Source organism: Aplidium turbinatum, chromosome 2 (genome assembly GCF_918807975.1).
Source record: "Aplidium turbinatum chromosome 2, kaAplTurb1.1, whole genome shotgun sequence".
Classification (NCBI taxonomy): domain Eukaryota; kingdom Metazoa; phylum Chordata; class Ascidiacea; order Aplousobranchia; family Polyclinidae; genus Aplidium; species Aplidium turbinatum.
Window position 1 is genome coordinate 52,913,425 of NC_137473.1, and position 13,558 is coordinate 52,926,982.

The 13,558-nt window shown below is 39.2% G+C and overlaps 1 protein-coding gene across 1 annotated transcript; it reads left to right on the forward strand.

The window, feature by feature from the left end:
- The first annotated feature begins 3,155 nt into the window (after positions 1-3,155).
- Positions 3,156-10,888, forward strand: LOC145764989 (multiple inositol polyphosphate phosphatase 1-like). The gene is made up of 7 exons (XM_082576707.1): positions 3,156-3,353; positions 3,653-3,801; positions 4,305-4,453; positions 5,084-5,295; positions 5,970-6,140; positions 7,141-7,358; positions 9,541-10,888. Exons 1-7 carry the CDS (start codon positions 3,182-3,184, stop codon positions 9,856-9,858), a joined length of 1,389 nt encoding a protein of 462 aa, XP_082432833.1. The 5' UTR covers positions 3,156-3,181; the 3' UTR covers positions 9,859-10,888.
- The last annotated feature ends 2,670 nt before the right edge of the window (positions 10,889-13,558 follow it).

A 13,558-nucleotide genomic window follows, 5' to 3' on the forward strand; every position in this document is an offset into this window, starting at 1 on the left:
TTTACCAAAACAAGGTTTCATCGAATCAACTGTAACAGGAAATGTTTGTTGGTATGCGTAATTATTAATTTTGTACAGTATTAACTATTAAAACGTGTGCTATGAAAATAGCAGCAGCTAAAGGAGAAATGACAATGCTTTTATTGTTGGCCTAATCATTTCAAGTTATCCGCCTCGTTAGCTCAGTGGTTAAGCGCACGAGTCAAAATCACGCGGCGCTGGTTCAGCTCTCGGGGCAGCACATGTCAGGACGTTAGACACTTTAACGCCGGCTGGGAGGAAGCAGTTTTTACTATGATTATCCTAGTTGCTGGGGGGGCCTCAACCCCCGGACTCCCCAACACTTTCTCAAAAATCCACGTTGAGTTACATTTTACCTAAAAAGTGGTTTGGTACAGATAGTTTAACTTTCGTTGTTGCGTGTGAAATAACTTATTTACCGGACCGCTACAATTATGCAATTTGTCAAACCGGACCTTTGTTAACATTAGTTGAGTAACCCTGTAATGTAAAAAATTCTGCAAAGCCCAAGTTAAACGTCAAAGCAAAAACACTTCAACAAGCGGAAACTTCACTTTGCCAATCTCGGTAATCGGCTCTGCCTTAAAAGTTTCTACAAGTAGTCTATGCGACCAGCAATACTTATCAAGGTTTTGTTGGACTGAAGATAAAAAATTAAAACCAACTCTTCTTAGTCTTTTGCTCAGTAACTTACACAATTTAAAAAAACTGATTGCAACGATGATATAAAGATAAGATAAGCCTATGCTTGACCATAATAGCGTAGGTCATACCTATACGAACACGAGACTGTCATTATTCACAACGAGAACGATAGGTTACTATTCCAAGTCAAATTTGGCTCCTAGTTTGCAGCCCACGTTTCACAAGACCCAGTAAGAATTAGATGTGTGCTGTGCGCACAGAAAAGTCAATGAATTATTTTAAATTAATCACACAGTCGATATTATTAGATAAAAAAGGTTTCTCAAACCGAATGGCTATCACTTTCCCAAGCAGCATGTCATGAATCATTGAGACGAATCCAACCAATATGCCATTTCTGGCATTTTAACAAACCACTCACAATTCAATCGCTGCAGCCATTGCATCAAAGTTGTTTTAAGAAAATTTGACAAAAAATATTTACTTGCAATGTAATTTAATGCAGAGTAGCCAGTAGATGTGAATTTTTGTGACTTAAATGCGTCTATGGCCATACGAAGTGTCAGTGCCAGATATTATTATTGCTTTGTGCTGAGTAGTGAAAGCTGTTTGGATTGTAGTTAGGCTTAGGCCTACAACAGATCGTTAATGCGCTCTAGTTATGGGCAAGGAAGTTGACAAAAGCAATCAAGGTTATATGTGTTACCAAGTAGGTTAACTTTAAATGTTAATCTGCAATATTGAACCAATACTAGGCATTAAAACAATTAATGATGAAACAGGAACCATTGTGGATATATTTGATTTTGTTGCTTTTTTTGTAGTCTTTGCAACTAATTTAGAACTACAACCAGTATCATGTACCGTACAGTATATCTGCACATCAATTTTAGATTTTAGAACAATAGCCTACTTTTTTATGTGCAGCCTACGCTAATATAAGGGTCGGTAACTATTGGTGCCCATGGCATTGTTAATAGTTTAAGAAAGGCATTGTTAATATAGGTACGGTACGGTAGTTTAAGAAAATAAACTCATTATTTGCCTATTTATAACCATTCAGAGTTGTTGAAAAGTAAGTGACTGTTGCAAAGTTGTTGTTGTGTACTGCAAGAGGTGTAGGCCTACATGCTATGGAATCGGCAAAGGAAAAATCCCAACCAACTGATTCAGCATTAGGAATACTAATAAGTTACTCTATAAGTTTATATACAATTAGCATTCCATATTTTATCTTTATTTATACTAGAAAGTTGTCTAAGCAGGTTGGATGATAATCGACATAGATTTTCAAATTGTAGTAGAAAAAATAGTTTAGCTCCAGTGCTAACCGACCAAGAGTAGATTCTTCTCGAAAGGAATTGATACTGGGTTAGATGCTTGGAAGAATAGGGAGATAGTCCAGTGGTGTGAGAGGCAAGCTTCCAGACAAGTTTCGCAGTTGATGACAGTGTCGACGTTGTAACAGAAAGCAGTGTAGCACCAAATAAGTATATATTAGTTTTTCTCTGTTATATACAAGCACACATGTAGGCAGCGTCGCAACCCCTGTTCTTCAATATGAGTCTGACAAATGTCCCAGTAAGACAACATGAAATTTGACATGAAGTGATGATGGTACCGTACGTGATCAGTTTATTTAGATTCTATAATAGCAGTAAACCAAATTTACCATATTGGCTCAAGACTAAAGGACATAACAACAGCTGGTGAGTAGGCTAATGTTCACGCGTAGAGAATATTCGATGCAGGAAAATATCAATAAAGTTAATGGATCTAAAAATCATATGCGGTAAAAGGACACGATTTTATAGCCTATTTATATCGTTATAAGACGAGCAATGGTTCCATTAAGCAATGGAAAGACTATACTGCTCTGTTCCAGTAGCCTAATGGTTACAGAACTTTTATGTTTCAGTGTATGAACTATTTTGTAATACATGTGGACTTTATTTGGCAACATGACATAAGTTTCAAGCTCAGGAATAACCATCTGAATAACGGAGATTTGAAGCGTTTTCGAGACTGTTTTTCTTACAACACAATTATGAGACTAACTCTGACGCAGCCTACTCCTGTGATTATTATCAAGGAGGCAGCGATTAAGCCTAATAATTTACAAAACATTTCACACCGGTGTATGTAGGATAACTGGTATCAAATGTAGTTTATGCCACAATGATTCTAGAAGCCTAAACGTGTGCAAAAAAAGCAGTGCTAATTCTTTATCATCATTTCAACTGCAAGCAGAAACTCTATGTCAATTGCTGTGCAAACTTCGGGTTAATGTACGAATTCTAGCAACCGAAGACTAGCCTACTGTACAAGATTGGCTTCTTGCCTCTGAACACAAATTGTTATACTGTAGAATGAATCAACATTAACTTGAAAAGCTTCTCCGAATTAGTTCTACAGTATTTAACTTATTTTATTACATTATGCTTCTGCTATCTATTAACTACTATTTTACACGATTTCGCAGAATTTTTTTAAAACTTTTGTTTGAACTGATAATATGATCATCGTTTGGTGCAAAGCAATCGTGACTATTGTCGGTCTCATTTTTTCCGTTCATAAACCAGGAGAGGCGTTAATGTGTCCAAACAAACAGTCGTCTTACGCTCTCTTTGGAACGAAGACTCTCTACAGAAATGTGGATGGCCGTCTGCCTGCAAGTGTGCCAACAGGTAAGGGGTTGTCCAAATGTAATATCGCCAGAATTATCAATCTGGTGCAAGTTTCATCTACCAGAAAGCAAATTTACTAAAAATACGTAGTGTAGTCTACATTATGCTAACAAAGACTGATCTGAAGCAGTAGTGCATGCAGAAATTTGGTCACAGTAGCCTATATACTTGTGTGCTACACTGAGAGCAATCGTGGTTGTTATTTTATGACATCATCAAAATCAACCAATGCAATGTGCTGTATTGGCTTTAAGTCTAAAACAAGGTCAATTAAAGAAATAAAAAAATATTCCTTCCAGGTTGTACATCTGTTGGAATTTACCTCCTATCCAGACATGGTGCTAGATTCCCAGGACAAAGCGCTTTGAAAGAACAACAAGGACTACACCAGCTTGCTCGTCACCTGAACAGCACAGGAAAGGCCACGCTTTGCGAAAAAGATTTACAAGTATTTACAGAGTTTTGAAACATTCTGACAAAAGATAAGCATGTAAACCAGGGTTACTCAACTAGTGTTAACAAAGGTCCATTTTGACAAGTTGAGCATTTTTAGCGGTCCGGTGAATAGGTTATTTCACACGCAACCACGAAAGTTAAATTATCATCTATACCAAACCACTTTTTAGGTAAAATGTAACTCGATTTGAAATTCTGAGAAAGTGTTGGGGAATATGGGGGCCGAAGCCCCCCAGCAACTAGGATAATCACAGTAAAAATTGCTTTCTCCCGGTAGAAATCTGTTTAAAGAAGCCCTGAAACGTGGCAATGAGGTTATTCTTCCAAAAGCTCAAGGTCCACCATCAACACCCATTTCTGGATTTGGACCGCGGTCCGCCAGTTGAGTAAGAGTAGCCCTGATATAAACTATTCAACACTGCATCGTTTTTGCTGTATAAGGCTGTGTGGTAGAGTTGAATTTTGGCATACTATCTGACTTACTCAATGTTACAGCGTCTTCGCAAATGGAAGGTTTGGATGACTCCATACGATAGTAAGAACTTAACCACATATGGAAAGGCAGAGCTGATAAGTCTTGCTTTGCGGTATCAGAAGCTTCTTAAAAACATTCTGGGAGTGCAAAATTCTCCATTAAAATACAGGTATTGTTCCAGAGGCTCATTTGCTTAATTGTTTCTGTGCACGCGCCACCTAATTTGTTAGCGCTTTACCTGCCGGAAGACGCCTTCTCAAAGGTAGAGCCAGTATTGTTTCACTGTTTACTTTCAATCACTTCAGTTTTTTGTTTATGCCGTCCGGATGGCTGAGATCTTTTGGTGTTGATATTGTTTGGTGTTTGTAAAGAACTATTTTTAATCCTTTACAAAGAAAAAAATAAGCTTCAAAAAGTTGTGCGTTGAAGGAAGTTTTAGAAAAGAATAGGGAGACTTACAATTACAATACAAGTTTCCTAAGTTTGAAAGTCTCCTTAAGCAACCTTGAGGGACAATCCAGGTATAAAAGTAAAATTAATTTATATAGCCTAAGTATAAATTAATGTCTTCCTTTTTTTGGTGACTGTAGAAAATTAATTTTTAAGATGCAATTACCAGTAAGAAACAACAAAATAGAATTATACAAACTTAAAAACATGTAAAATCATACAATAGTAGTAAATAGGCCACTTCGGCAGTGGAAAAAAATAATTTTCTGGCGAAAAAGTAATTTATAACTTTTTTTCAAAAAACGTAACCTGGATATAAAAACCTGTGCGATATTTTTGTAAATTGCAGGTTTACCAGTACGAGCAAACAAAGGGTGATAGATTCTATGAACGCCTTCATGGTGGGTCTTTTCCACAATTCCACTGAGGCAATATCCCGAGCTAAAAAAGAAGTCATTCCAGAGAATATAGATCCAATGAACCATGACAATTGTCCAAAGTACAATCGCGTAATTGAGGACAATCCTAATCTAGACCAAGAATTTGATAAATTTGTAAAAGGTGATCGTAGTTGTTATTGCTACCGTATAATGGCAAACGAAAAAGTAATCACATAATGCTTACAGGAATGGTCTATAAAATTTTATAGATTTCTATGAGCTGTTAGACGAAACAATGTTATTTTTAAAAACGTACGATGTTGCACATTTTGACATTTTACATTGAAAATTTTGTTTTGCTGATTGATTATAATTCTTTTTAATCTTTTTTCTACAACATTAGATTTAAATTGGTACTTTGGTACATGAGTACCAGCTTCCAATGGTAGGCTATATCATAGACCTACTATATAGTGTGATAGATTATTATTATAAAGCAATTTTCAATTTTGTTTCTGTGGAAATCCCAAACAAGTCGACTTTTTAAATATTTGTGTTCGTAGTTCCAAATATTATATTTCAACGTATTTTTTTGTTTTGTCATAAAACTTGTTATTTCGATACTTCGTTTTGAATTAAGTTTCTTCAATACTTAGGAACTTTGTTTTAAAAAGAAAAAAAAATTGTTAGAAACAATCTTAGATCCTAAAATTCAAAATCTTAATTTCATGAGCACTGTGTACGTTTTCAAAAAATGTTGCTTAAATTAAAAAGAAATAAAACTTTTCTTAGAGAGCTGTTTTTACATTACCTTTTCAAATATCATGAAATGAGAAAAGCTTAATTTATTTTAAGGTCCATTCATTTCCCACGTTGCGAGACAAATTTCCAGAAGACTTGGCATCCCTAGAAGGCTTGTAACAAATGAAATGGTTCTAACTTTCTATAGAAGTTGCTATGACGAGCGTTGGGTCAAAGCTAGAAACACACCGTGGTGCCGAATATTTTCAAACAGAGACTTAGAAAGTATGTCTTTGATATTTGCATTAATCTTTTAACCGATGTTGGATTAGAAAATACCACAGTGCCCTATCTACACAAACATAATTCGTTTTTATTTTTTATTTTTGCGCACAATGCGAGAGTCGAACCAGCGCCGCTTGATCTTGAAGCTTCTTCGTTCCAGAAGTGACGCGCTAACCAATTGAGCTATCGAGGCGGACACAACTATGAACAGATGAAACTATGAACAGATGTTACACAACAAACAACAGGAAGCAACAAAAAGGAAGCATAGTCTTCGAGTCAGCTGCTTCTCATATTTTGACATGCCATTAAATGTCTTTGCCAATGACGTTGCCGATAACAGATGACGTTCTTTTGAACGTCGCTCAGCAGACGTTCTCACCACTCGGCCACGCAGTCGGGAGAGAAGCACGAGTAATGAAAACTAAAATTCATACCAAAAGCTCATGGGTATCAGTTACATCCTTTGACGGGCGCCATCCTAAATCATCATTTTCAGGGTCGTTGAGAGGATAGCTTGGGCTCGGTACTCATGAGATCTTCCGCCCCTAAATCAAGACACTTCTAAGAAAAATGCATGACACCCAAGCAATAGCTGGTGGCTTCATCAAGTCACCGGGCCCCTAAAACCATCCTAGGCTTGGGTCCAAAAGTACACCCTAGACCCTCCTCTTTGTCAACGCTACTGCGACGAAACATGTTTCATCCTCTTAGAGCTTATGTTTATCGCACTTATAATAAGTTTATTGATCGAGGAAATGTTTATCCTCGGAGTGAAAAATCCTCTTTGGAAGCGAAATCTTCGCACTTTTGCACACTTGTGGAAGCTTTTGTGGTTACAAAGATTGACAGAGTAGGCTCTCCTTAAGAATTCAACAATCGTTGCTTGATGTTATCGTACCTTATAAAGTCGACGCTTATCCAACTGATGTATCTAGGTGGACAAATATAAAACTCTATAATGTGCCAATGTCAACAGCTAACCTCTTTATATTTCCAGTTTTAGAGTATTCATCAGATGTAGAAGATTATCCTAAAAAAGGATATAAATTTCCTATTGCATACGAACAAAACTGCTTTCTTTCAAAAGAAATTGTCAATTTTGTAAAGAGTGCAAGCCTGTATGATAGGGACATTGAAGAAAATGTGGTTGGAAAATTTCGTTTTGCATCTTCTGGGAATATACTTACTTTGGCTGAGAACATGAGACTTTATGAGGTAAGTGTTAAGTAAGTAAGTGTTATATAGGTAAGTGCAGAGATGGGTGAGACTTTATGGGGTAAGTTGCGTCACATCAGTTCGTAAGTGGTCATTTATTTTGCTAGGTTTGAAACTAGTTTAGCTTTACGAAAGAAAAAAATTACCATGTAGCCTCCATCTTTACTTAAAAATGCAACATCAAGCCTGGCCTCGTGTCAAAGGAGTTATATTGGATTCTTTGATAGGGTCGTTTACAAGCAAAACATTTGCTCAAGTCGAAATTGTTTGCAAGAACTCGAGAAGAGAATGATTAAAGAAATCTTTATTCTCGGACTGAGAACGCTTCGTTGGAAGTTTAATCCTGGCGATTTCGCATACTCGTAGAAGCAATCACTAACGCGGCCCGGTCGCGAAATTGGCAGAGTGAATTTTTCGATTGTTGTTGTCGGTGAATTATTCCACACATTAGGGGAAGGGAAGGTAATTTGATACACTTTTAACATTTTTGCCTGTTAACTGAAACTTACGTGACACAAACTATTGATTTTAAGCTGAAATGAAAGTCTGATCTCTTACACACTTTTTAAAAACATTTTCACTTTTCTGTTTTTGTTACTTTTTTTTTTAATTGAAATTTTAAAACCGTCACTCAAATGTATCAACTTGTTTTCCACGGAAGGCAGTGACGATCGGTGAGGGAAAGCAAGGAAAGCAGTGCTTACCTGAGCGAAAACTATGCAAAATATAATGACTGAATTCTAGGTTTAACTTCTTATTATTTTTATCACGTCTATTTTAACTTGAAAATTACTGTTGTGACTAGAATTACTCGTAACGCTTGTGAGTAGTCTAAGTCCTCACCAAACCGCATGTCTTGCCTATAAATGCCAATTAACGCAAATGCTCCTGTCAGAAACAACCACTGAGGCTTCAGGGAAGAAACTATCAAAGTTGCTTTCCCCAGGTTCAAAAATGTCAAAAAACGCCTTCGTTTTATCCAATCTTCACTCGTTTTGCAAAACGTCACCAGCTGCTTAGCCAATCAGATGTGTTATGGTTAGAGTTGCTTTCCCAATGACGTCAATGCGTAGGCCTACATTCGCTAGAGCGGCTAGACTAAGTCGTCAGAATGGTCTCTCGTCACGGAACACAAGCACAGCATCATAATGCCGAAAAGATTGTTGCTGTTTTTTGATGTCTCCTCGCCATGTACTTTAGCCTACTAGCTTTCATAGTCATGCCTTTGCCCTTTTTACAGCTTTGATATAACGTTACTTCGCCAATGAACGTTCAGGTGCGGATGCAATATTTAGTTCGTTAAGCTTCTATACGCAGGAGGCAAACTTATCCAGCTTTTTGTACAAATTGCTTGCAGTTGTAATGTTTAGGCCTAAGTGTTAGTTTTTGTAGTGTAGGCCTAACTGAATATCTGAGAATGAACATTCATGACGAATTAAATATTTAGACAACTGTTATTCCATGTCTAACACAGGATTTTGGTCCTGCAACGTTAAAATTAAGATTGTTCATGACTTCTAAACATTAAATGGATGTATGATCACGACATTGGTGAAGCACAATTTGACAGATTTTTATTTTTGATTTGTTTTGGAAATGCTCTCAGAGCGCACCAGATTGGAAGTGTTTTTCATTATGCTTGGATGCACATTGCAGAAAAAACGTGACATGCCCTTGAAGCCTTATCAATGCACTGTCAAATGAGTTTGGTTTCATCTTTCAGGAACTTTTCTTTAATTTTCCAGACGAAAATAAACATGAGTTAAAAATTTTACGAAAATACTCAAAAAACACACTTTTACAATTTTATGCCACAAAAGCACGAGTTAGCTGCATGGTATCATTTTTGTAGGCATTATTTTCACAGATCTTCCACCTAATGACAATATTTTTTGTACGTTTCTGTAGAGGGGGTGTATCAAATTACTTTCCCTTCCCCTACGTGCCTCTGAAAGGAAAAGTGTTCTTGAAATGTGTTGCTCAAGCGCACACACCAATATTCGAACCAGCGTCGCTTAATTTTGCAGTTTCTTCGTTCGTATAAAGTCAGGCACTTAGCCTATAGAGCTATCCGGGCACAAAGTTAGGGAAAGCATTTGATGTTGTGTTGAAATATATTCAAGGTAGGTTTAGGTGAATTTTTGTAATGAGAGCTAGCATACAATTTTGCTTTCCTTTACAGGAACAGCCAGGACCAACCGCAGATGATTTTTTTAGAGAACGCAACCGAATATTCCGAACCAGTTATTTTATACCTAGCGCTGCCAACATCGCTTTCATACTTTATCGCTGCGATGCAGCGCCAAATCAAGATAGAAGCAGCAAAGAATACAAAGTACAAACCTATTGGAATGAAAAACTTCTCAAGTCCTATCCTGCTTGTCCCTCAGCAACTGAGAGCAATGAAGGACTTTGTGATCTTGATACATGGTTGTCCAGTTACCAAGATTTTGTCACTGGTTCACCAACTGAGTGTAACCAAAAACAAATCTGCAAATAAATTTGTAGCGGGCGTGGTGTGTACTAATCCATTAGCTACCAGCTTGGGGATGTAGTACCTACACAATATGTAGTAGACTATGAAACCTTGCAGTATATGTGGTTTACAAATTAATAGGCTATTTGTATTTTTCTTCAATAAATTTATCATACTTTGATACTCTATGGCAGGCTAACTGACATGTTAATCAAGCTATCGTTTTAGCCGTAGGCCACCAAACTGTTTCGAGAATGTAGGCTAGGCAGCTTAATTGTAAAGAGATCATCTCTTGTCGTATAACAGGATAACAATTTTGTTTGCAACCTGTGATGGCGATTCAACAGAGTGGGTGTTGTAAGCAACAATTGACACGTTTGAGTATTGCAGCAGAGATGGACAAGATATTATTAGGCTACCATTACAGCAATCTTGAAGATGAAAATCACCATTCCGCTGAGCGTGTCATTGGCCCAACGGAACTGTTCCGTCGGCACATAAAGTATTTGACCAGCGGGCTAACGTGGGTTAGTCGTTGGCACAAAGCCAAAGCCGTGTCAACAACCAATAGCTATTTGCACAACACAAATTTGGTAAAAAAAATGGTTTATGAGCAGCTAGCAGCAGCGCTATTCTTAAGAATCACATACCGTCTACATTCGCGTCGCCTTGCTAAAACGCTTGGTAGGCACAACGTGAGGTGCAGTTTTTTTGTGAGAAAGTAGGCCTACTGATTTAGGCTAATGGCTGTGTTGTCCATCGTCTCCCTGTCGTAACGGGTTATTTTCAATTAAAATTTGTAACTTAATTGCAACCGTATCGGAAATCTTGTTTGTTAGACTGACGTATCGCATAAAAATCTTCAGAATGCATTACACAGTTGTCAAAATTTAACCGCTTACTTGGCAAAGAATGGTATGAACTTTTGAATTGTTTTTGTAAATTGTCGTTGATTCAAATGTAATTTTGTCTCGTAGTTCGTATTACTATTATGTAAATGCATGATTTGTGCGCTTTATGTTATTTCAAAAAATACTTTCTCTGGTCACTTTGACTTTCTCTTGTTATTCAAAGATTGTTGAAAAAACGTCAAGTAACGCCATTTACATCTATATTTCGACAACAGCCAGATTAATTTGCAGTCGAGCCTCGTGAAATAGAATAGTACTACACAATTGAATTTATGTTGACACAACGTTATCTAATGTAAAACAATAGTTTGTTGTTCATCAGTGTATTTAAACAATGCATTTAAGCCAAATCAACAGTCAATTCATAGTATCAATTTATTATATGGACTCATGTTGTCAACCTCCTCGTGGTGAGTCCCGGTAACTGCACAAAACAGGCTAATGACAACAAACAGAGACACATCAGGGCGTCTCTGGGGTGGTAAAAGGATAAACCCTCGGCCCCAGAGTTCGAAGAAAGAAGCCAGAAGTCCCAATATCCTACAGCTTAACGTTGAAGGCCTTACGACTGCTAAAATCGACGTCGTACAAAGAATAGCTCAACGACAAAAGGCCCTTATCATCATCCTCCAGGAGACCCACTGCCACAGCGCAGATAGGCTAGTGATCCCAAATTACTCACTAGCTGGCTCAATCCTAAGCAGGACACACGGCTTAGCCACATTTGTCCACGAGAAGCTGAACTGGAGACTGGTTGAACAATCCCCTTCAGACTCAGAGATTGAATGGCTAAGTGTGGACGTCAACGGCTACAAAATCGTAAACATCTACAAGCCACCTCCCTCGCCATTCACTCCGACGGCCATCCCAGTGTACCCCCACCCCTGCCTCTATGCTGGCGATTTTAATTGCCAGCACGTCGACTGGGGATACCGCATCACCAGCCCTTCTGGTGCATGTCTGGCTAACTGGGCATCAAATAACAACTATGCCCCACTGTACAACCCCAAAGACGAAGCCAGCTTTACATCCGGGCGATGGGGCACTGGAACAAACCCAGACATGGCCTTTGCTAGCACTGGCAACGACAATCAGCTTCCGGACAGACGTGTGCTACAGAAGTTCCCTCGGTCCCAACACCGACCTTCTCTCATTACCGCAATACCGCTCAAGACACCAATTCCGAGTGAACCAGTCAAGCGGTGGAACTTCCGTAAAGCCGACTGGAATCGCTTTAGCCTCCTTACCAACAAGTTCACAAACGAGTTACCTCCACCTAACTGTCACAATGTGGACGAGGCCTACCAGGACTTTTGCAACACCATCTTAACATGTGCCAAACAAGCCATCCCTCGAGGTCGTAGAAGTAACTACACTCCATGCTGGGATGCAGAGTGCGAGCGCCTCTACCAATCTTTTGTTAGCTCTTCAGATGGTCAAACAACACACTCAGCCGCCAAGGCTCTTCTGGAAAGACTCGATGCAAAAAGAAAAGAACGCTGGACAGAGACTATCCAATCTATCGATCTCTCGCACTCAAGCCGTACAGCGTGGAGCACACTCAATAACCTTACGGGACGATCAAGACAATCACCCCGACAATGTCCCATTCCTGCTAATAAGATCGCATCGCAGGTAATAAAAAATGGGATATATAAGCCGTGTGATCGTACCTCCGATCGGTTTGTTACCAAAGAAGTGAAAAAGCTATGGAAGATCAACACACCCGACCAGGAAAGCATTTCTAGCTCCTTCTCACGGAGCGAATTTAATGCTGCCCTCAAGCAACTAAAACCTGGTAAGGCCCCTGGTCCAGATAGGATATGTCCAGAGCTTATCATGCACGCTGGTTATGTTCTAAAGGCCTGGTTATGTGATTTCCTGTCGTCCTGCCTGCGCCGCCTCAAGATTCCTAAAATATGGAGAAGATCTCTGGTCGTCGCGATCCCTAAGCCAAACAAACCACTAGACGATGCAAAGAGCTATCGCCCCATCTCCTTGCTCTGCATACCTTTCAAGATTCTTGAGAGACTGATCTACGCTCGTGTCGAACCAATAATTGACCCACTGCTTCCCAAAGAACAAGCTGGATTCCGACACGAGAGGTCAACTGTAGACCAAGTCACACTACTAACTCAAGATATTGAGGAGAGTTTCTCGGCAAAACAGAAAGCGGGGGCTGTCTTTATCGACCTAACAGCAGCCTATGACACTGTTTGGCACCGTGGCCTAGTCTACAAACTACTCCGCCTACTCCCTGACAGGCACATGGTCAAAATGATCATGGAACTGATCCACAACAGGAGTTTTACCCTTACCACCGGAAGCGGAAAACTAAGTAGACTGCGGCGACTCAAAAACGGTGTCCCACAGGGATCAGTCTTGGCTCCCCTCCTTTTCAATGTCTATATGCATGACCTACCATCAACAACATCTGACAAATATGCATATGCTGATGACTTGGCCATCTTGCACTCTGCGAAAGACTGGCAATCATTAGAAATGACGTTGAGCCAAGACATGACGACCATATCTGGATACCTTCACCAATGGAAACTGAAGCTCAGCGAAAGTAAAACTGTGACGGCAGCCTTTCATCTCAACAACAGGGAGGCAAAACGTGACCGTTAACGGCAAAATTTTGCCGCCCTGCCCAGAACCTACATACCTTGGGGTTACACTTGACAGGTCACTCACATACCGTCACCATTTACAGTCACTACGCAAAAAGCTGACATCTCGCGTCGCCCTGCTGAGATGTTTGGCAGGCACAACTTGGGGTGCAGGTGCTGACACCTTGCGCACTGCAACTC